This window comes from Hemicordylus capensis, chromosome 1, assembly GCF_027244095.1.
Source record: "Hemicordylus capensis ecotype Gifberg chromosome 1, rHemCap1.1.pri, whole genome shotgun sequence".
NCBI lineage: Eukaryota > Metazoa > Chordata > Lepidosauria > Squamata > Cordylidae > Hemicordylus > Hemicordylus capensis.
In genome coordinates this window covers 186,119,491-186,143,105 of record NC_069657.1, presented here as the reverse complement: position 1 = coordinate 186,143,105, position 23,615 = coordinate 186,119,491, and the positions used below count along the sequence as shown (strand labels likewise).

The window sequence follows — 23,615 nt, the reverse complement described above, 5'->3', positions numbered from 1 at the left end:
TGTAGCTTTCATGTGTGGCAATTGCAGTCTGCCATCTCTAGAAATATGTGGAGGTGCTGTGAGTGAGTTAGCACTTTCCTTTAGGTTTATCCATCAGGAGAGGTGAGAGAGGGCAAGCGTGGGTCTACTTGTTGCTGAGCAGACAGCTGGTGGGGAAAGCAAAACAGCAAATAGGCTGCTGGAGTGAACTTTCTTTAAGACCTCTTTGTGTGAAGGAATGATGAAAGTTGAACTCTTGTTCCTTCTCCACCAAATGCAGCATTTCATAAGAGCATGCCTCTTGGGAAGCATTATTGGATTTTCTTGCACAAAGGCTGCTTGTTATAGTAGAATAGCTGAAAGCTAGCTAAGGAAACTTCTAACCACAAAAATAAAATCCTCTTCGCTCCTGTGTTCATAATATTGCAGGTATATGATGCATTGTGTGAGATATGGAACTTTGCAACGCAGGAGCGGAGCCAGGCTGGCGATGGCCCATGTGCGGCCGCCACTGTGGCACCCTGGCCCCGCATCTGACATCAGACGCTCCTGGCTAGTCATGCCCCCACGTCAGATGCAGGGGCATGATCTCCCTTCCCAATGGGGCCACGTGGCCCTGTTTGAAAAGGAGATTGGCCTGCGCTACTTTCGCAGGTCGATCTCTCTCGTAAACGGGGTCGCACGGCCCTGTTTGGGAGGGAGATTGATCAGCCCCACTGCATTGGCAGTGGGACCAGGAGCGCCTCCTCCTGCCTTTAAGGCAGTGAGAGTCGCTCCAGCCACGCTTCCAATGTAGCACGGGCCAATTTCGGCTCCAAACAGGGCTGTGTGACCCCATTTGGGACAGAAATAGTGCCCCCACGTCTGACATCAGACACGGGGGGCTGGGGCTGCACTCACGGCCTCTGATTGGGCACGGCCTGGGTTCTTTGAACCCGTCCGCCCAATGGTGGCTCTGCCCCTGTTTTAACGGTCTCCCAAGAGCCATAGCACTAAAGAAGACCACTACAATATTTGGAGAATAGGATGTGGAGGTCTGGATGGTCCTAGAGCTCATGATGGTTCATTAAGAACCAAAATAGTGTAGCTACATCCTGGTAGAGGTATCTTCCTAGTGGGAAGCGTTGATTGGAGGGAGTTCTGATCTGTCACAGTGGTGCCCCGGAAGCCTTTTCTTAACAGTGGTTCTCTTGAGGCAGCTTTGCTGTTGGTGAAAGCTTTACATAAATTATGCGAATGAGTTAAACTAACTGCCCCATGACTAATTTCTCCATAGTTGTTATAAGGCATTGTCTTAGAATTGGCTTGCAGGGACTATCTCTCCAGGCAAGGGACAGGTTATTCTGCTGACTTATATGGTGTGCTGTCACTAAATGCAGCATGAGGTGGGTTGGATTATCTGGAAGAGTTATGCCTACTCCAGCGTCTAGACTGGGGCCACACACATTCTGTCTATAATTTTGCTGTGATTTTGGCAGTGAAGCCTTGCAACAAACAGCACTTACAGGAAAGCAAGCTTAGGTGTGGAGCTCTTTTATTTATTTTTATCTATTTATTTAATACATGTATATGCCGCCCCAAACCAAAGTGCTCAATGCACTTTGCAATGCAAAGTGCTCAATATGCACTGCTCCATAGCAGATTTGTTAGAGGCAAGAAGAGGCACACAACTTGACGGGAGCCACTTCTTTAGGTCTTGGCGCTACTCATATCCCAGGCAGTTTGGGGTGACATTGCTCTAGATGCAGCACAAGTAAGCTGGACAATCTCAGTCTGCGAGTTGCTCCCTGCAGGAGCAGCTGGGTGCGGGTTGGTGCGGGCTCCTTCCATGGGCAGGGACTATGTGTGAAAATATGGTACTTAATTGTAGGGGTGTGCACAAATGGTTCAAAGCCAACTGGTCCGCCATGAACCGAGCCGCTTTGAGCGGTTTGATCATGAATCTGGTCGGCCTCTACAAAAGGGAGCCGGTCTTCAATTGAATGAAACCCACTTCACAGCGGGATGGTTTGCCAGTTCGAGCCGGGTTTGATTTATGGCGGCAACAGAGGGGAGGGCGGCGGTGAGAGATCTTTGAAAGTAAATGAGATGGTTCCTTCTTACCAGCTGTACCGAAACTTAGTGGCGCTTCCACCAGCAGCCTTCGCGCAGTGGCGCTGTTCTGGCACTAACATAGCCTCCACACATGCCAGAGCCTCACTGCCACTACTGCATGTGGGCTGTTGGTGGGAGCGCTGCTGCTCCATGCAGCTTCCAGGTAACCAGCACCAGTTAGCTAGAAGCTGCATGGAACAGCGGTGCTCTCGCACATGGCGGTGGTGGCGCGGCTCTGGCATTAACCTGGCCTCTGCATGCACCATTAAGCTTCGGCACAGTTGGTAAGAAGGGGCCATTTCCTTTACTTTTTAAGATCTCACGCCGCCCTCAGTTGTTGCCCTAATTGAGCCTGGAACCAGCGAACCAATTTAAGTTTGCTTGGTTGAACCGACTGGGCCAGCCAGTCAGTTTGACCGAACCGGTTTGTGGACCGTGGTTCTGTATGAATCTGGACCAAACTGCAAAATGGTTTGTGCACACCCCTATTTAATTGCCCTGAGACAATGATGAAGACAATTCATGTCCTTCAAGCAATGGTATACCGCAAGATTCCATTATTTTTTACAGTGGGACTCTGCAACAATTTGCCCACACCATCTAATGCCGGGGTGGCCAGCTTGAGGCTCTTTGGCAGTTGTTAGATTACGACTCTCATCATCGTCCTCCACCACAACTTATTGAGGCTGGGAACGAAGGCAATTGCAGTCCAGCAAGAGCTGGAGAGTCTTAGGTTGGCCACCCTTGATAACACGACCGAATCCCTGGTTCCTGAGAGACAGGGGGTTTGAGAGGAGTGGAAGGAGAAAGAGGCTGGGAGGAAAGGGATGTCGCCAGGGGCTGAAGGAGGATCCAGGGCCACACAGATTCTTGTTCTGTGGGTATTGTATTTTGATTTTGGCAGTGGAAGAGAGGAGTTGTGCGCTGTTGGCACTGGGTGGTTCTGCTGGAAGGGAATGGATATAAGGGGCGTTATGGCAGCTGACAGACTCCAAGCTAAAGGCTGCAGCTGGAATGGACTGACTCCTGTTGATTTGCATTCACTAGCCAGATTTTTGGCTGTCTGCCTCTAGTAAATGTGTTTCTTGGACAAGATTCAGCTCATTGTACCTGAAGGGAGAAAAATCCATATTCTACTCGGTTTCTCAATGGAATCCTCAAAGATCCCAGTAAACTTAATTAACCCGGCTGCAAACATTAAAGGAAGGGCAAACTTGAGCCTCCCATTGTATGCATATCGGTATTTGGCACACCGATCTTTTATACTGGCTTGTAGTAACCAAATTCTGTGCATTTTTAAAAATGTAAAACATGAAAAAGCTATTAATTACTATGGAATATTAGATGGATAATAAATTCTACATCCGTTCAAAAACCAAAGCCAATAGACTATTGGCCAGTTGTATTTTACTTAATGAAGAAACTTTTGAATCCTCTTAGATGATGTAGATGTTTAATGGCTGAACTTGGTCAGAATGTCGCCTTCCTTCCTTCCTTCCTTCCTTCCTTCCTTCCTTCCTTCCTTTCCTGTTTTGAGTTCAGTCCTGTTGCTCCTCTCCTACTTCCCAAGCTGAAGAAATGAGAGAAATTGTTTTGCTGCCACCTTGTGGCTGTGTCTGCAGGATTTCAAGTAGCATTTTTTTGGTATAATACAATGCAAAACTCCATGATATTCTTGGTATCCAATTTACAGCTCTTTCAGGCATTACGTAAATTTGTGTACTGTCTTTTGATTAGCAAGATACCCCACCAAGATACTGTATGCTTCCCAGCCAGGAAGGAGGGTTGGAGTTTTGTGTGGCATATATGAAATGGTGCAGAATAGGAGTGTCTTTTGGGAGTGGCTAATGCCTTGTATTAAAATCTGGATAGCTAGCTGGAAGGTGTCGTCTTTCAGTAATCCCAGCGTTTAAGCATTCACAAAGGCAACGGTGTTCTTTTTTGGCAGGCACCTACATACAAAACGTAATAGTTTAGCTTGGACGAATGCATTTCTGTAAAATGCAAATCTGCTTTTCCCATAATTGCACAATGATGTGGCTTTCAGATTTGGAAAGTCCAAAAATGTTCACCTCCCATTCACTGGAAGGAAAATCTCCTTTTTGTGGTGTAGAAAGTAAAGGGATGAACTGACGAACAAGTAAAAACTTGTTGGAAATAGGTGAAGGCTGCAAGACTAAACTAAGGAACTCCAAACTTCTTTTGAAAGAAATTCCAAAAAGTCATTGGAATCTCTTATGCACAACAGATTATTGAAATAAAAAGGTAATGGCACTAGTAGGAATAGGAACTATCCATTAGCTATACAATCCTTTAGAAAATTATTTTTAATGTTAAAATAAATGTGTGGAATAAATTGACTGTGTGCATATCATTTTTCGTCTTCGTGATGAATGTTATTGACCATTGGGATAATCTCCATCTTTGTTCAGCAGGAGATGAGACAGCACTAGGTAGAGGGGTGGTCTTCTTCTGCTCAATCTGAATATTGGTACCCAACTCTTTTGGTCTCATTTCCACACAGGACTTGTTGGACCATTCCTGCACATCTGGGAGTGGCTCGGGTCTTCCTTTCCTTGTGCAAAGAACAGTGGCTCGCCAGATTACGCTGTTGGAATGTGTAGGTTGGTAAAGCCTTGTTTTCCTTTTCAGCAAAGCTGTATCCAAATTATATGGGTTTGACATTTTAATCAGGCCTGCTCAACTTAGGCCCCCCAGCTGTTTCTGAACTATAGCTCCAATAATTCCCAGCCACAGTGGCCAATAGTCAGAGATTGTGGGAATTGTAGGCCAACATCTGCAGGACGGCCGAAGTTGAGTAGCCCTGGTAGATTAACTGACTAAAACTAGCAAATTAGAACCACCTTTTTGGTGTCAATTATTTTGTTTCCCTGCTTTCCCACCCCTGCTGAGGGACAATGGCACCATCTTGCTTCTGCCACCCCTGGAATGAAAAGGTGGAGTGGAAGGGATCCTCCGTTCTGGTGTTACAGGAATGGCATGGCTGCCCCTCCCCTTTCATTGTCTTCTGCCATGTTTTGGGGTCTGGGAGGTATACTGTGGCCCCCCCCTTGCCCCTGCTGTCTACTTCCTATACCTATATTGCTCTGCAGTTTTCAGTTTTATATGGAATTTGTTCTGCCTGGATTTGAAGAGCAGCTCAGAAGCCAAGTGCTAAGTTGCCTTAAATGGAATAATTTCCCCGTTGGAACACTTTCTGTTCCTATTATTTGATCATATGTAGCTGCCTTCTATTGAGTCAGGCCACTGATCCATCCAGTCCACTATTGTCCATGGGCCATGGTTCTACAGGATTCCCACCAATGACTTTTCTCGGCTCTGCCTGGAGATTCGACGGATTGAACCTGAGGTCTTCTGTGTGTAAATCACTGACCTACTGTTCCTCCCTATATGTCCACCAAAACACGGAGTGAAAAATATATCTGTACAAATTGTGCAGTGAATGTTGAAATGGTGTTAAACCCAACTTTTAAAAGGTTGTTTTGGTTTGTCCATTTGGTATCCTCCGCTAGGCTTTACGTCACACTCTTACCTGCCCTTATTTTTATGGTGATCTTGGTCTAGCCCCATAAAAGCACCCTGTAGTCACATTTGTCTGTGTTTTGGAGCCGGGCCTCCCAATAAGCTGACTTGTGTCTGTCTCAAGATACCAAATAGTTAATGGTCAGCCTGTATTGTATTGCAAGTGGCATCTTTGGACAGGAAGTCCCTTCTATGTAACACCAGTGCCTCATAGTTCATATATCCCTTTACCCTGGATTACACCTGTTCTTGATGAGCATGTGCCAAAAATGAGGTAAAGAAACGAGAGGCCAATTTCAGACATGTATCGCTGCCAAAGAGAGCAGGTGGCATTGCGCTGAAGTTAAAAGTTATTTCGGACTGTTCATTAGAGTGTCTAATGCATGTTACTGCAGAGCTCGGATACCCATCTGCGGCACAGTACCTTCCTCTTATGCTAGGCACACTGGTGCAGAATTTTATTGGTTACTTTTATATGTCAGGGAGGTCCCACTGTGTTTCTTGTGTGAATTGTGTGAATCCATGTGAGAGAAGAGGGGCTATAGTTCAGTGACAGTGGTGGAACACATGCCTCTGTGGTCCCAGGTTCAATCTGTCTACAGATTAAAACTCTCGGGTAGGTAAACAGGGAAGGACTTCTGCCCTGAGGCATTGGAGACCCATATTGCCAGACAGAATAGATACTACTGAGCTGATGGTCTAGCTGGATATGACTACTGTGTGTGTGTGTGTTCGTTCCTATATGAGTAAAGCAACAACCAGGCAATCAAGTATATCTGAATCCACCCTGAGATTCTCAAGATGCCAGATCCCAGTGTAGGAACTCTTTCTGTGTTGGTGGAGCTGACCAGACCTTGCATCAGTGGTCAGCACCATTGGACAGCTGTCGGGTTCCACTGCTGGTGCTGGAGGAACAGTCACTTGAGTCTTCCATCTGGGGAAGAGGGGTCTCCTAGGAGGGTTGGGCTTGGCTGTTCTTCCCCCCAGAATACCCCAGTGTAGAGGTGGTCCACACGGGAAAAACTGGTGGCTGCCATTACTAAGAGGAGCTCTGCCACCTATGACAGCAGCAAGAAAAAAGGCCCACATCTGTTGCTGCCGTTGCAAAGGTATGAGCTCTCTCTCCACAAGGCAAGAGGAGTCCAGTCACACAGGTGGGGCCCACAGCAGGGCACTTTGTCAAGAGCTGCTCCAGGGCTTCAAAACCACCAGGAGTCTTTCTCCCAGCTTGATAAACAAGAGATGGTGGATGGAACTACTTCTACATGCTCAAGCCATCACTCTTGGCAAATAAGACAGACGTGAGGGATAAGAGAGTTCTCTTCCAGTCTTGTCATCAAGTGCTATTTCTGCAAGCAGAAAATGTTAACTTCAGTTTCAAGTTTCTGATCTGATCTTGGTGCTAGACCGACTGCTTTTTGCTTAGCGAAAACTACTGGTAAAATTCCTCATGCGGTTTCCTTTCTAGGAAAAGGACGATATGGGGAGGTCTGGAGAGGACAGTGGCAAGGAGAAAGCATTGCCGTGAAGATCTTTTCTTCCCGAGATGAAAAGTCCTGGTTCAGGGAAACGGAATTATACAACACTGTCTTACTGAGGCATGAAAACATTCTAGGTAAGGATATAAGTGGTAGCAGTTTGTAGGTGGGGGAGGAGTTAAAAGACTTGGGGGGCTGGGGCCACTGGACACCGGCGCATGGTGGTTGTGTTCGTGCACTCTCCGTCTCTCTCCATATAGCTAAGATTGTATCCATGTTGACAATAAGAGAGAAAAGCAGGTTCTCAAAGTATATCTGCTTAGATCAACCAAAGCTCTCCTTCACATCCAGTTCCATACTAGAAAAAGCCCACCATTTAAAAAAACAAAAAACCACAACTAGTGAACCGTCCTGGCTAGATGTCATTGAATAAAATGGATTCCTGCAGAGGAGACCAGGGTGGATCCTTGCTAAGCATGGGTGCTAATGACTGATATAAATATACACGTGCCCATTGTGAATTCTTCTATCTTAGTTAACAAGCTGGGGGAAGGAGGGCAGGGAGTGTTATTGAGCAGCGGAAAACTTCGCCTTCTAACCAGGAGGGACTGGGGTTTTTCCAGGTGGATATTATTTGCTTTGTGTTAAAAGCCAGACTGTAACGATGGGTTGAGAAGGCTCTGGGAAAATTAGTTGCTGTGTATCTTGGGCACTATGACACCCTCTCAAACAATGTCACAGCCTGATGAAAGGTTAGAGGAGGACAAGCAAAGTGAGAACCACAGTGGTGTGTGGCTGTGCAGGATGGGTGGCTAGAGAATTCTGGGTCCAGTGTCCTGTCTAATAAGAGAGTGTGAGTGAGTGACAAGGACTCTGCTGATTTTATTGCCACCTTTACATACTTGTCGTATCACACTCTTAATGCTGACTTCGTGCAGAGCCTGGAAGCATAGATCCTTACATTTAACATAGATCCTTACATTTAACATAGATAACATCCTTACATTTACATAGATCCTTTACATTTAAGAATCCATGAAAGGCCATTTCAGGGATCGCTGAAGTGGATGGGTGCTAATTCTGGGGTGCTAATTCTGCCTGTGTAGGAAGCATGGAAAACAGCATGGGTGAGTGCTGTCCATGTGGCCAGCTTTGTGCTTTGATCCGGGTCTTGGTCAACATTAATTTGCATTGAATGGAGAGGGCCATGGGGAAGGTCATTTCATGGGCCTGCCTTCCTTTTTTGAGCCTTGAAACATGCTGAGAGATTTAAATGGTTCTGTTCCCTTCTCTCCTTCTTAATTTTAACTTGGTCCTCCTTGAGACATGAATGAACATCGTTAGCTGAAGTGTCAGCTTTCATATTTGCCTTTGTCAACATTGAAAGAGACTCAATCAAATCTCCCCACCCCCTGCTTACTGAGAAGTAATTCAAGCATCTCTCCCCCTTCTCCCTTTTCTGGAAATTGTCGTTGCTGCGCCCAAGCCTGTGCTTGAGTGCACAGACCCAGTGGGTTCACAGCATTATGTGGTGCCATAGTTAGTGCCTGGTGACAGCTCGTGATTTCAGAGGCTTGAGAATGTGTCTCTTAGTAACTGAAGCTGTTACCAGTGAACACGAGCTGCCAGTTTAAGTGCTAAGTTTGTTAATGCAAACGTGCACTCCGGAATCACTGTTCTGGGATGGGGTGCACATCTAAGCAGAGTTAGTAGGACCAAAGTTTGAAAAGGTTTGTACTGTGCTGGTACTGGCAGCTCGAAGGAAAGTCCCATATGCTCAAAGATTTCCGCCTGTGCATCCAGTGCCATTGAAACAACATCCCATGTTTTTCTGTATAGTGAGTTATATAGGGATTTTTGCTATCATTATATCTTTCTGCTTTTTAACATATGGATTCATGTTATATAAGTTTTTTGCTGTCCAACCAGAAAGACGAGACATCTCTAAAGGTTGCGAAGTTCTGTTTGATCGCTAGCAAAATTAGGCAACAAATACTAGCTTCCACGGCAGTGTTCCCTCTAACAGGGATTCACAGATATTGTTGACTACAACTCCCAGAATCCCCAGCTGCAGTGGCTTTTGCTTGGGGATTCTGGGAGTTGTAGTCAACATTTGGGAATCCCTGTTATAGGGAACACTGTTCCACAGAGTGGGCTCAAGTAGCGAAAGGGGTTCGAATTTGCTCTGTATAGTATAGGTCGATAACTGTTAGGCATAGCTCTAACTGTGCTACTGCATTATGTTTATTCACTCGTTTTCTTCTGTTCGACCTGTACTGGGCTGTTTACTGGTCAGTGACCATATCAACAAAGATTGATTGACTGACTGACTATTATTGGCCAATATTAAACGAGAAAAAAAGTAGCCATCTGTTTTAACTGGCAACTAGACAAGCTGTGCTTGACAGAGCATGCTTACTTCACTACCGTTGCTTAGTGCAACACTCCTTTCAGCAGTTCTGTTTGGGATGGTGCCATTCCAGAGGTAGTTTAGCTAGTGAGGGGAGGGGGAAGCATCCAATAGGTCAACTGAGTTTTCTTATGTATGTTTTCTCTCTCCTTTTCAGGTTTTATAGCCTCGGATATGACCTCTAGGAATTCCAGCACTCAGCTGTGGCTGATTACACACTACCATGAGATGGGCTCCTTGTATGATTATCTACAGCTCACTACACTGGACACAGTGAGCTGCTTGCGGATAGTCCTGTCCATAGCTAGTGGCCTTGCACATTTGCACATAGAGATATTTGGGACCCAAGGAAAACCTGCCATTGCTCATCGAGACCTGAAGAGCAAAAATATCCTGGTGAAGAAAAATGGACAGTGTTGCATAGCAGATTTAGGTGAGTGGAGTTCCTCTCTCTGTTGTATTTTAGAAACTAATAAGGGCACTGCACAGCCCTTAACATAACTAATGCAGTTCCTGAGAAACTTTCTTTCACTCAAGTTGCTTTGGAAGAGCTTTGGCATCCACTAGAGGGCACTTAACAATACTTTTTAAAAGAGAGACTTTGCTCCCATCTCTTCAAATCAAATACTTTATTACAGTCACAGACCAGTACGTAATAATTCATACACACAGAGGCTCAGTAAAATAAATCATACGGGTTGTAATGTAGTATTAACAAATTAAACCTCAGACAGAACAGGTAGATTAAAATCATGATGAGCTCCTGGTGGATCTTGTTGACAACCAAAAAAAACCCCAACAGAGCAGAGCATCCTTTATTACAGTCATAGAGCGGCAAACCAGGAGAAAGAAAGCAAAACATTACTGAAAACCTGAACAGATTTTACAAATTATGTAACAGTACCTGGCCATTTTGTTAATGATCTCTTCATCAAGACTGGAAAGTAAAAACTTCAGATAGAAGTCATCTGAGTGCCCAGGAAAATTTAGCGACAAAAGGGACACTAGTCTTAAGCAGGTATCCCTATAAAAATTCCAATATAGGATAGCATGTGCACTAGTCTCCACTTGACCAGACCCACAGGAGCAGAATCTCCCATCTCTTAATCTGTATTTTATGATGATGTTTTCTACTGCCCCATAAAGGTTTTGGAGATATACATGAGAAGCTAATAAAACAAAAAATCGGGGAAAGGAAACCTCTTTTCTATTCAGGAAAATAAAATGTTCATGTAAATATCACACTTGAGGCTTCCCCTCCCAATTGAAGTGATTTGGAGAGCTGGTTGCAGGTCCCATCCCTCTGACTTGCTGATTGAAGCTTCCTGCTCTGATGCTGCCTTTGGCGCAAGGATCCAGTTGAGCCAGCAGTTGCCCTGGACTCTGAATCACACCCCATCCAAGTGGGCACTCTGCCATCCACAGCTTAAATCGAGGTCATGGCTTTGTCAGTCTGCAGCACAGGAAGGCCTGTGGGCCTGGCTATAGAGTGCTGCCTGCTCCCCTGTGTGTTGGATTAGGCAAAACCATCCCAAGGCATGGAGGCGGGGGTGACAGTGGCAACATGAGGACTGCAGTGCTCACTATACTGGCACTTGCTGCTCAGCTTGTACTGTGCTTGCTGAAAAGGCTCCTCCAAAACACTGAAGTAGGGCATAGTTTGCCTGCCTCGTGGGACCTAGAATATTGTGAGGCTATGGTGGCGTGAGCTGCTGCTTCCGACCATACCGTGGGGGTCGCTCTTTTCTTGAAAACGATACGCAGATGCATCACATTCCCTCCAAATGTTACATGAGGCTGCTTGGTTACCCCATACAATTCTGCTCTTTAGTGAAAGTTCCGTTTGTATCGATGAGATTTGAATTAAGCACGTCTTAGCTTCTGAGTGACGTATTTGGCAAGTGATGTTTTACTGAAAAGTCTATTTATCTTGGTCTGCTTTGCTATAAACGCTCTTGTGCACCTGTTCATTTTTCTATGGTTGCTAGTTTACTTTAGATAAAGTGGTGCTATTTGAAGACTGTTGTACAGAGTGTCTCATTATTAAGTTCTGTAATGCTTCGAGCTGACTGCAAACTGTAGAGCAGTTGCCATAGTCTCATTCTGGAGGATGTTTACTTTGTAATGTACATCTGCATTTATAGTTATTTTAAATGTTTGGTTTTTTTTACTTTCTCATTGTGATATTTGTCAACTTTCTGCCGTCAGCACTGTCCTCATACTATCTTTCCAGGTTTCTTCAAAAATTAAGCATGAAACAGTTTAACGCCCCCACACACCCCTACAGTAGGTGTGTGAATGAAGTAATGGCCTTGAAGCACCGTGTCCCTCTGTCAGGGATGTTTTTCAGCCATGCAACACTTATGTAGCAATGGAGACATAAGTTGTTGCAGTGTAGATATGATGTTAAAATAGCAAAATGTATATTTTGCTGCCACTTGGTCTGGCGCTGGTTCAACCACTACTGTGACTTGGAGTTATTGCTCTCTCCTCCTGCCCTGAAAGCCTTTGCTGTTTGCATATAATGTGTGCCACATTCTTGTTGCATTTGTTTTCATCTTCCTCTCCCCCCACCCCCGCATCCCAGCCTTGTTGGTGGTTCTCTATATGGAAGCCTTCATTTACTGGGGAAATACATGACCACAATGATAGATGGATTAAGCTTGAACATGGATTAAGACTTGAATCCAGTCTTTCAGGTTCAAACGTAGGAAGCCATGCTCTTCTCGGCCTCTCCTCCCATTGGAGATGTTAATGACCTCCCTTGCCAAATAGTCATGAAGGTGAATTGGATAGCTGCTATAGATCACCTCCCACCCCCATCCGAACAATGTCACAGAAACTATCAATCACAAAAGTAACTTTACAGCAACTCTTGTTTTGATTCTAGGCCTTGCAGTCATGCACTCCCAAAGCACCAATCAGTTGGATGTGGGGAACAACCCCCGCGTGGGAACCAAGCGCTACATGGCTCCAGAAGTCTTAGATGAAACCATCCAAGTGGATTGCTTTGATTCTTACAAAAGGGTCGATATTTGGGCATTTGGACTGGTCCTTTGGGAAGTAGCAAGGCGTATGGTTAGCAATGGTAAGTAGCTAGTCCTATATTTCTCGGAAATGGTCCATAGCCTAAAAAATGAATTGGCAATAGCATGAGACAGGATCTGGTGCAACTTCCTGGTAGCAGGTGCTTTCTTGTGTTCAGATGGGTATGTACTCTGGCCTTTATAATGAGACATAACCCTTTGACGGGAAAGGGCATGTGTGCATGGCGGGAGAGACTGCACATGATGTGGTCAAGTGTAGTCATTACTTTGACATCATGTGTCCAGGGCTGACTTGCCATGAAGCCATTACAGTATTGGCAGCACCAGTCTTGGTTCTGGGTGAGTGACTGACATCCTGATGAAAGAAGTGTGTCTGTCTGTCTGTCTGTAAGTAGGATGTGCCGGCATGCCCCTTGAGTGAACCCTTCCCTTGAGTGAACACCTCCATCGTCTTTCACACTCAAGAGGGCTAGGAGTCAGCAGTGCTCCCTGTGCTTCAAAAGTGCTTAATAAGACCAGAAACTTGCCGTGGAGGGTCAACCACATGGTTCTGATCTTACAAATCACTTCCAGAGTGCAGGGGCCTCTCTGCCTCTTGGTCCTCTTGTGCAACACCTGGAAGGCAGGAGGACTGAGGGCGCTGCATGAGGGGTACTGTTGTGTGCCTGCCACCCTACTTGGTGTGCTGTGATTATCAGGATGCCCACCAGTGTCATGTTAAGCATGTGCAACTTTTGCACCGTTGTAGTTGTCGTTGTGCTCCCACTTCATCAGTTGGCACAGCAGACCTTGAGCTGTTTAAGGAGACTGTTTACTCAGTCCTGAAGGAAGGAAGGAAGGAAGGCTGGTTGTGTGTTGTTTTTTAAAGTAACAATGAGTGCAATCCCCATAGCAGAAAACCAAGTAATACACATGTCATTCTTTCATGTTTATTGGCAAACATTTTATTTCATGGATGTGTGTGTATCATGAACATTCAGTGTTTCTCAATTCTTAGAACTCTTGGGGTTGTAGCATGTGTCGCTTTTGAGACCTCTGAGAATTCAATGCTGTAATAGGTTGTTTGCTGAACTTTTGAGTTCTGAACTTTGCATGAAATTGTGTGCTGCAGTGCTCTTATTCAAAGCAGTCGGCCAAGCATTGTGGAGCTGGAAATGGAGCTGTCCTCTCTGCTAATAAAGGGCTCATTGGTTCTTAATTATGTGATGGGTAATCTTTCCAGGGTAATGGGGGAAATTGGCAAGATGTGCAAGATCAGAACACATAGTTTTACATTCTGGCTGTGGTGGTAGGAACAGTAGTAACCTCAGTGGCTTCCTTAAATTCCCACTACTTGTTGAAACGATGTCCAACTCAGTATGCCCAACTTGCCATGGTTGTCCATGCCCCCACCCAGCACTCTCCTCTTGCTTTTTCTGAGGAAAAAGGAGAGCAAGGAGGAATATGGGGATGCTTTCTTTATTCTTGAGATAATCACTAGATTAGATAGTCACTAGACCAGGCCTAATGTTATTGCACAGAGTGCCCCTGTCAACCTAAATGGCTGATAGCACCTATCCTTGGGCACCCCAGCACGCCACAGAAACAGAGGGTAACTCCAGAGTCCCAAGCATAACCACTGAGGTTGTGGTTCCAAGCCTTAAGGTGCTCCTCCACAACCTGGTGTGCCCTCAGCTGAAGGCGGCAGTCATTAGGACCCTCCTTTAAAAGTCCTCATTGGACCCAGATGATTTAAATAACTTTCAACTAGTGTCTGGCCTCCCCTTCTTAGGCAGGGTGTTGGAGAGAGTGGTGGCTTCTCCAGTTCAGGCAGTCCTGGATGAATCTGATTACTTAGATCCTTTCCAGTCCGGCTTCTGGCCTGGATATGGGATGGAAACTGCCTTGGTTGCCCTGTTGGATGACCTACACCAGGAGATAGACAGAGGGAGTGTGTGTATGTATCCTTCTGGTTTGGCTCTCTGGGTTGGGACTTGGGGGCATGGTTATATGGTGGCTCCGCTCCTACCTGGAGGGTCATACTCAGAAGGTGCTGCTGGGGGATGCCTGCTTCATCCCTTGGCCTGTGGGGTGCCCCAGGGATCTATTCAATCTCCTATGCTGTTTAATATCTACATGAAACCTCTGGGAGAGGTCATCCATGGGTGTGGGCTGCAGTGCCATCAGTATGATGATGACACCCAGCTCTACCGATCCTTTTAGTCAGCAGACACCAGGGGGGCAGTGGGTGCTCTGAACCGGGGCTTGGTGGTTGTTCTGGACTGGATGGGGGCAAACAAGCTAAAACTTAATCCAGATAATTTGAAAGTGCTCTGGGTTGGTAGAACTGATAATCCGAGTAGTGAGGTAAATCTGGTCTTGGACAGGGTCACATTCCCTCTGAAAGACACAGACTGCAGAGGTGCTTCTGTGGCTGGTATGCCCGTTGCAACCCTACTTGGACCTGACCTCAGACACTCATGTTCACCCTCAGTGTGCTTGGCGATTTTGGCTTCCTCCTCCTGCTAGGGCTCTTTGGAAATGGTCAGGTCCCTTGTGAAGGGATAGTGGTTTTGTTGGCTTTCCATACTTCTAGTCTTAATGGAGTGAGGATGGAGGAGAGCTGGACTTGTGGTAGCAAGCATGACTTGTCCCCATAGCTAAGCAAGGTCCGCCGTATCTGCATATGAATGGGAGACTTGATGTGTGAACACTGTAAGATAGTCCCCTTAAGGGATGGAGCCACTGTGGGAAGAGCATCCGCTTGCTTGCATGCAGAAGGCTCCAGGCTCCCTCCCTGGCATCTCCAAGAGAGGGATGAGATTCCTGCCTGCAACCTTGGAGAAGCCGCTGCCAGTCTGTGTAGACAATGCTGAACTATAACACTGCCAGTTTTAATTAGTAATTTTTATTACTAATTTTATGGATTATAATGTGCGAGTTCAAGGACCTTTCCTCTTTTAAAATAATGTGGTTTTCTTCTTCTTGTGGTATAAGAGAGAAGGATGTCAAAGTTCATAATGACAGTCTTATGACAGTGTAGATCAGAGGTTATGGTGCTTTGCTGGCTTTCTTTAGTAGTTCTGGAGCCAGAAGTATTCCCCTAGGAGCCGTAACACTTTGGCTTTGTTAAAGCCTTTAAAAAAAATTATTAGAGCTAAAGGGAGGCAACTGCTTCTACTGTAATACAGTCAAAACTTAAAATATGCACATGAATGTTCAGTTGTGGAAATGCAGGTCTTCTATGGGTTTAAAATGGAAAGGTGCACAACATAGTCAAGAAGTGTTACTTCAAAAAGGAGCAGCACATATATTTTATTTAAGAAATGTATTGTTTGCCTCTCCATAAATGCACAAGGCAATGTATCAAAAGAGAGGATGACAGGAAACCAAATAAACGGTATCAAGCAGTTACAGTCACCACCCCTACCAAGAGAAGCAGCAGTCTCTATCTATATGGAGAAGCAGCAGGTACAGTTGATAGTTCCAGATGGGTGGAATGTAGAGAGGTACCGCTTATCTAAATTGCTTTGGGAAGTGGATCTTCACCATCTGGCAGAGCGTAAGCAATAATTGGGGGGAGGGGTGTTTCTGACAAACCTCCTCAGGGCATTGCTCCACAATGTGGGCGCCTCCGCTGAAAAGGTTTTTTCTCTGGGCATTAATGGATCTCATTCCTACAAGAGGGTCTATGCAATAAAGCAGCAGGTTCTGAGAGGATAAAGGGAAGCTTTTGCAGTGAGGGGTGCTGGGTTGTGGCTTCTGAACGCTTTAAAGGTCACAACAAGCAAATTTCCCTGGCTTTCAAGAGTAACTTCTGCACTCTGCTCCCAGAAGCTCCCCTGCTACTCGGGACTTAGCCATTGTGCAAAGTGATGGGCACATGTGGATGAGTGAGCGGTGAGGGAAACCTGGGCAGAAAAATACACACCGTGAAGGCTGCATTCTAGTAGTCCTGGCAACTGAGTGCGAGTGTTGGCAGAGCTGGCCTCGCTGATCTGGCAGAAACGTCCTCCATGTTGCATGCACACTGCACTGTTGGTTGGAGCTGTAGCTGGGGCCACCAGGGCTCACCATTAGCTCTTGCCAGATTTTATTGACTTCTTACCCACTCCATTCTGTGGGCTCAAGGGTAAAGTCGTTTAGTCCGGAATGATGAGACAAGCCATTTTATTGTCAAAGGACTCTCGGTAAAGTAATGGATATAAAAGACTGTGAAACTGAAGATGGCCTTTAAAAGGGAATAATATGGGATTGCTTCAGGTCCACAGAAATGTTTTTCTGTATAGCTGTGGTGTCAAGTGTATTTGGGACAGCATCTCATGTCCCTAATATTTCTTGGGAAATATAGTTTTGTACTTCTTCCCTCACCCAATATGAAAACATGTGTTCTTTCAACAGCAAAACCTGTCAAGGTCTGAAGCATAAATACATTTTATGAGTCTTTTAGCTCTTGATTTACCCTTGCTGGAGAGAGATTTTTTGAAAAAAATGCAAAATAAATCATGGATTGTAAGTTTTCAGAGACGGTGGCCAAAAAAAGCAAGCCATCAGATCTAAAGCCCTTCCCTTTACCTCTCACACTAACTGGCTTTTTATGCAAAGGATTGGGCACATCCCTGTTTTGGGGAGCGCTTCTCTCAAAGAGACAATTGCTTGGAAGATGCCGGTGAAAATGAGGTTTAAATCCATGTCAGCACTTGTGAATTATGATGTACCTTGTGGGACTGAAGTTCGCCAGACTGAACGTTGGGGATGGGGCCACAGCTGAGTGTCAGGGCATCCGCTTTGTATGCAGAAGGTCCCAGGTTCAGTCCCTGGCATCTTCAGGTAGGACAGAGAGAGAGAGAGAGAGAGAGACACTCCTGTCTAAAACCTTGGAAAGCTACTGCCAGGAGTGTGTAGACAGGACTGAGTTAGAGGGACTCGGTATAAAGGAAGTTTCCTATGTTCACAAGGGATAACATTGCAATATTTTATAAAGATTGAATTCCTTGGAAATATTTGCAGCATGAAGTTCTTGTTTTTTAATGTTTAGGGTACCTCCAAAACAGAAAGCCAAGATTTGATGTGCATGTATCCAAGACACATGGCTTACTTTAAAAGCCTGAATAAAACACTGCTGTGGCCAAACCACATGGTGCAACATGCATCTCATCGTAGCAGCCAGCTCTCTAGCAAAATATCCTGCAGGCTGCTTTTTAGGGAGTAGTGACTGCTTTATGTCTGTCATGGAACCATCCTGTTGCTTTTTAAATGTTCTGTCCTATCCCACTCAGCATCTCTACAGGCCCTGTGTTGTCTGTTTGGGGGCTAAAATGTGCAAGTTTTTACAGACATCTAAGTTTCTCTCCAAATTATTTATCAAGCCTTGTTAGTTGATTTGTCTTTTGCCTGTTTGTACATGTGTGTGTTTGCAGAGTAAAGCGCTCTGCTCTTTCCCACAGGGAGGACAAGCTGATTAATGCCTTGATTGTATTGTGCTATTTGGATTTCATTTCATAATATCGGTGAGAAGTCACAATTGCTCTGTGCTGGCTAAGCATCAGTGCAAAGTAGTAATGCACTGAACTCTGTCTTGCAAATGAAGGTTCTGATATGTATCCATTCAACATCATCACATATGCTTTTCCCCCCTTCTGGTGCAGGTATCGTTGAAGACTACAAACCTCCCTTTTATGATGTAGTTCCTAATGACCCTAGTTTTGAAGACATGAGAAAAGTAGTCTGTGTGGATCAGCAAAGGCCAAACATTCCCAACAGATGGTTTTCAGACCCTGTAAGTGTACCTGAACATAATGTGCATGCATGTGCAAACTTCAAGATTTTCATGCCCTATCTTTTTTAAAAAAGGAATAAATTCAACTGGTGGTCACACTTCAGAGAGATCAATAATCAAGCAAATCATCAAATACAAATTGAAGCACTAGGTTGAGTCAGAATTCTGACATGATTGCCCTCTCTTGTGCTTTCTTCCTCCTCCCTCTCTTACCTGGGACCAGAAGAAAGCACACACAATGTCCTCTTCATAAGAAGCACTATGACAGTAATCTTGCCACTTGCCTTCTGGCATGGCTTCTGTGTAAAAGAAGTTTTGTTTTTTTTAAAGTTCCTCTTCTGCCCCCAAGTGCTTCTAGGAATTAGGGGATTCATAGGGTTGTTTTTTTAAGGGATGCAGCCATGGCATCCCTTAAAAAACAAAAAATCCCCACAGTCCGTTCTGTTGCTTGGGGACCTAAAAGAAACTTAAGGCCAGTGGTGGGTGGGGGTGGGGATCTATACCTTGTACACAGAAGCTGTGCCAGAAGGCGAGTGGCTGAGGCCGAGGACATTGTGTATGCCGTCTCCAGCCCCCCACCCGGTCCCAGGTGAACGAGGGGGAAGGGAGGGATCCAACAGGCATATTGGAACTCAGGGGTTCTGGCATGACAGCAGTCGGAGCTCTGGCTGCTGGGGCTCCCTGTTCTCATGGCAAAACTGATGGTGATGCCTGATTGAGGTATTATATCTGTCAGACCCAACACAATGCCCAGCCCTACTATATATGGGGGTGGGGAAAAGTACAAGCCAAGTTCTTCTTTGCTAAATTGAACAAAAACTGAAAATGTAATCTCCCCCACCCCCCCAAGATCTGCAGCTTTAGAATCATTGCCTCTCTTATACAAACAGCCCCCTTTTCCTCACCTTCACCATCATCGCTCTTCAAAATCTCCCTAGTGGGCTCTTGATAACCATTTGCTTAAATTATAACCCATCAAATCCCAACAGCTCAAGTGGCCGAGGTAACATCCCATATTACCCTGCTTCCTCCCTCAAAGCTTGAGCTAGGTACCTTCATTCCAGTAAACTTCCCCTTCCACATCCTCACAACTCCAGTGAGCTGCCAAAAGCTAAAGAGCTCCATCTTGGGGCCACCCTTCTGAAGGTGCCTGTTGCAGTATTGAGATATATTTAGTTGAGATGATGATGATGATGATGATGATGATGATGATATAGCTTTATCTCAGCTATAGCAAGTTGTGAATGAATGTATTTTGAGATATTGAATCAAAATATTAAATGCAGTTTTATAAAGTAACCTCTGAACATAGTCGCTAAAAAGCAGTGAGATGGTGATCACTAGAAATGTGTCCTCATGGAGCGCCCTTCATGCAATGAGCAGATTGTGTTCTTGCTATGTGGGGAGAAAAATCTCCCCACACAGATTGTTCATAAAAGAGAAACTTGATATAAAGTGCAGATTACAGCTTTGAGTATTTCAAGCAGCTGCTGAGCTGCTGACTGTTTGAATTGGCCTTGATAAACAACATTTCCGAAGACCACATTATGGCTCAATTCTCAAGACGTGGTTGCAGCAAACTGGTTTGTGCAAACCATTAGATTCTAAGTCAGTTTGAGCTTTCAGGGGTACAGACAAACCATGGTTTAGACCTGCTTATCTGCTTTCCTTTTTTTATCCATGCAGCACTCGTCTCTATGACTCAGAGGCCTCTGGAGGCAGAAAAATGGTCCTAACTATGGCTTGTAAATTCAAATTATCATGCCAATCTATAGCTGGCACAAACCGACTTTTGGTTTGTGATCAGCCATGGGCTATCAATTCAAACATCCTATCAAGCCATAAGTAAACTTCCTTGACCGTGGTTTGGTGCAATGTCTGAACTGAGCATATACAGACTGTAGATTAGATCAGTAGTTTAAGAATGCTTCAGAAATGTCCTGATCTGATTTTTCTTTTCAGACGTTAACTTCTCTTGCCAAGTTGATGAAAGAGTGTTGGTATCACAATCCATCAGCAAGACTAACAGCTCTGCGTATTAAAAAGACCTTGACCAAAATTGATAATTCCTTAGATAAGCTCAAAGCTGACTGTTGATGTCAACGCCTGATCTGACAAGACACAAAGGCTTTTGTCCAGCACAGAAGTATGGCTTGATTTCTAGGATTTGGTCCCAAGTGGCTTCATACATAGGCAACGTTGTTTACCTGCCCAGCCATTTGAATGGAGTAGAACCATGTGAGCCTTAATTGGTGACTGTCATGGCATTTTACAAATGGCCAATCTATAAAGACAATGCTGGATCTACAGTGGCCTATGAAAGGAAGACAGAGAAATCCTAAGACACAATTGGGGCATTACAACCATGGCTTTTAACTGCTTTTTTTAATTTCATAAAAAGAAACGAAAAGTAAAGTGTCTTCTTATTGCTCTCAAGGTAAACCCATGGAAGTGGTCAATTCTAATCAGCAATATTGCCTGTGCTTCTCTTCTTTATTGCACTAGGAATTCTTTGCATTCCTTACTTGCACTGTTACTGTTTAATTTTAAAGACACGAGTTGCCAAAAATATGATTGGCTATGTATGCATTGATCTTTGTTTTGAATAATAGGAAATCAATTTGGGGAATCCAATGTAACCGACTCTCATTTTTATTTTTATTTTTTTGGTAAGCTGCATTTTACATATGTGTACTGTTTACAATAATGCTGGACACTAGGAATTGTTTATAAGGAAACTCGCAAATTTTATTTATTACTAGTGCACTTAACAGTTTTAAGAAAACTGAGGATAGTGCATACAGTTAAAGCTTATTTTTATGTGGCTTCTATAATTTCTTACGGACTTTTTTGTAACACGGTATAACCTGAAACAATCCCTCTTCGTCTCCCCCCCCCCCAATTATTATCAGTTATACATTTTAATCACCTTTTTAAGTGCTTCACATTTTATATGTGTGTGGTCTGTAACATATATTTTCAGTTCAAAATATGCAAAACATTTATATATAAATATATATATATATCTAAATATAAAGCCATTACCCAAATGATGCCACATCTAGTACCTTTATTGATCTAGAGGAGGCGAGTTGCAGAGAAAGGTGGTAAGTCATAGATGATATGAGAACGTGCATTTTTCTTCTAAGCTATCTATAATGTGCATTTATGCTCTACTGGAGGGAAAGCTGTTTTTCTTTTCTCTTTGTATTTTGCAGCCATTGTATAGATGAAATAGAATATATTCAAGTCAAATGGAAAAAAGTGTCCCCCTAGTTCTCTCGGTGCATAAGGTCAATGCTATACAGTTTGCATCACCAGCATGTGTCCACTTAGGATTCCCAACCATTGATGTGTTTGTGAGTCAGATGTGTTGCCAGCAAACCAGTGTGGTGGATGAGGCATCATGGAGACACACCAGAGGAATCCTCTTATACAGGCAACACTGCTGTTGGAGGTCCATGCGGGAGCCATGACTTCACAATAACCTGCATTTTGTGTGATGTATGAACAACTCACATCATACTGTTCTCATCTCTTATTTTTAATCTTGGGTTTCCTAAAAAATTTTTATTCCAGTGCCTTGCCTTGCCTTACCCAGCTGTTCTTCCTATTGAACTCTCCCAGTTAAAGCTAAATCTGTTGAATGTATCAGTGGTTGCTCTATAATCCACTAAACCAGCATAATGCCAGGAGCTTGTCAAACAAGCTGAATGAACATTGTTTCTCGCAGAGTTAAACAAGACGGGGCTATTGTGACTTCAGTTGTACGTCATTCTGTTTGTTAAGCACTCCAACGGCAGCCCTTTCATGAGCAGCGTGCAAAAACTTTAGTTCGTCCAGTTAATGTTAAGCACTGCTTTTGTCACTGAATGAAGAAGAAATAGTCCCTCATCTGAGACAGGGCAGGTATGTCATGATTTACTGCCCAGAACATCCTGCGCTATGTCCTCCTCTCCCATAAGATCTGGACATACAAATGCTATCTATGTAGTGTGGAATCTTGCCTTGTGGTTTCAAGGTGAGATGTGACATGATCCCACATTGGAAAGCTCTCCCATGTCAAAAGTGCCTTGTACTTGAAAAGCTAGTTCAAACAGTTCTCCTTGACATGCTAGTTTTCCATCTGCAAAGAGATTTGAGACATGGGGAAATTGTGGTGTAAATCCTTCACCTGTAGTTAGAAGTGGTGCAGTTTCAGGAGTGCACTCCTGCCGCCTCTCCATGTTTGAACCTGTTCTGAGAGCGCAGCACACCTGCTCATGCAACTTGACAGAAAACAGTCTGTAGAAAACTGTGTTTGATGCATTTGTTTCTGGGATTTCCATGGTTCTGAAGTCTGACCTCAGTAATTTTCTTTTGTTTTGTTTTTAGAGTTATGATTTGTCCAAATAACTTCCATTCTGTTAAAAGTGGTGTTTGCCAAGTTATTCAAATTGAGGAAAGAAAACTAGAATATCCCTTCTTACTTTCAGTTAAACCGTCATTAATCTTCCCACTGGGGAAAAGTGGCAATCACTCTAATAAACTTTAGTTTTTGATCTATTTTGGTATGGTTCTTTAATTTGGAAACACAGATGGAATGCTTTGAAAAGAAGCTTTTAAAATGCCTAATTTGTAAATGTCTAATGATTAGCTCCTCTCCCAACAACATATTCTTCCTGCTGATCTTTTCACAGAAGGTATTTTTAAAATGTCAAGAGTACAAGGATTTGAACATGGGTAGTCCAACATGGTTAACTTCTAGCCCCATCATGGCTGTGTATGCATGACACAGGAATAGAAATATGTCAGCTAAGGATACAATTCTCTGTACACTCATTTAGGCACAAGTCCCATTGTGATCAGAAGGGCTTAGTCGCAAGGAATCTTATATGTGGTTTGCTTTTAAGGTGGTCGTGCACAACAGCCCAGAAAACAGAATGTGAGGTTTTTGTATAATAGTCCTAATTTGTGATGGATCAAACCTGTGTTGAGATGGGACCGAGGTATTCTCTTTTTCTGAAAGACACCTTCAATCTGAGCACTATTTTTATAAAGCATTCTTAAAGTGGTTTACACAGAGAAGGAATTAAGATGGCTCCCTGTCGTGGCCCACAATCTAAAAAAGAAACGCATGGGAAAGGCCACCAAGCAGTCACTGGGAAAGATGCCATGCTGGGGTTGGATAGGACCAGTTGCTCTCTCCTTGTTAAATATAAGAGAACCACTACTTTAAAAGTCACCTCCTTGCCCAGTTTAGCACTTGGATATAAAATGTGTCTTCATACTTCATTCTGGGTATGCGGGCAAATACTAGACATAAT

General features: G+C 44.2%; 1 protein-coding gene across 5 annotated transcripts in view; it reads left to right on the top strand.

The window, feature by feature from the left end:
• ACVR1 (activin A receptor type 1) overlaps positions 1-22,854 on the top strand; it is a 248,157-nt gene extending 225,303 nt beyond the window's left edge. For all 5 annotated transcript variants that reach the window (XM_053259716.1, XM_053259730.1, XM_053259700.1 and 2 more), the window contains 6 exons: positions 4,598-4,697; positions 7,085-7,231; positions 9,662-9,937; positions 12,395-12,592; positions 18,179-18,309; positions 20,272-22,854. In XM_053259716.1, coding sequence (XP_053115691.1) covers positions 4,598-4,697; positions 7,085-7,231; positions 9,662-9,937; positions 12,395-12,592; positions 18,179-18,309; positions 20,272-20,406 — 987 coding nt within the window. In that variant the 3' untranslated portion in view covers positions 20,407-22,854. The remainder of the gene's footprint in view (positions 1-4,597; positions 4,698-7,084; positions 7,232-9,661; positions 9,938-12,394; positions 12,593-18,178; positions 18,310-20,271) is intronic.
• The last annotated feature ends 761 nt before the right edge of the window (positions 22,855-23,615 follow it).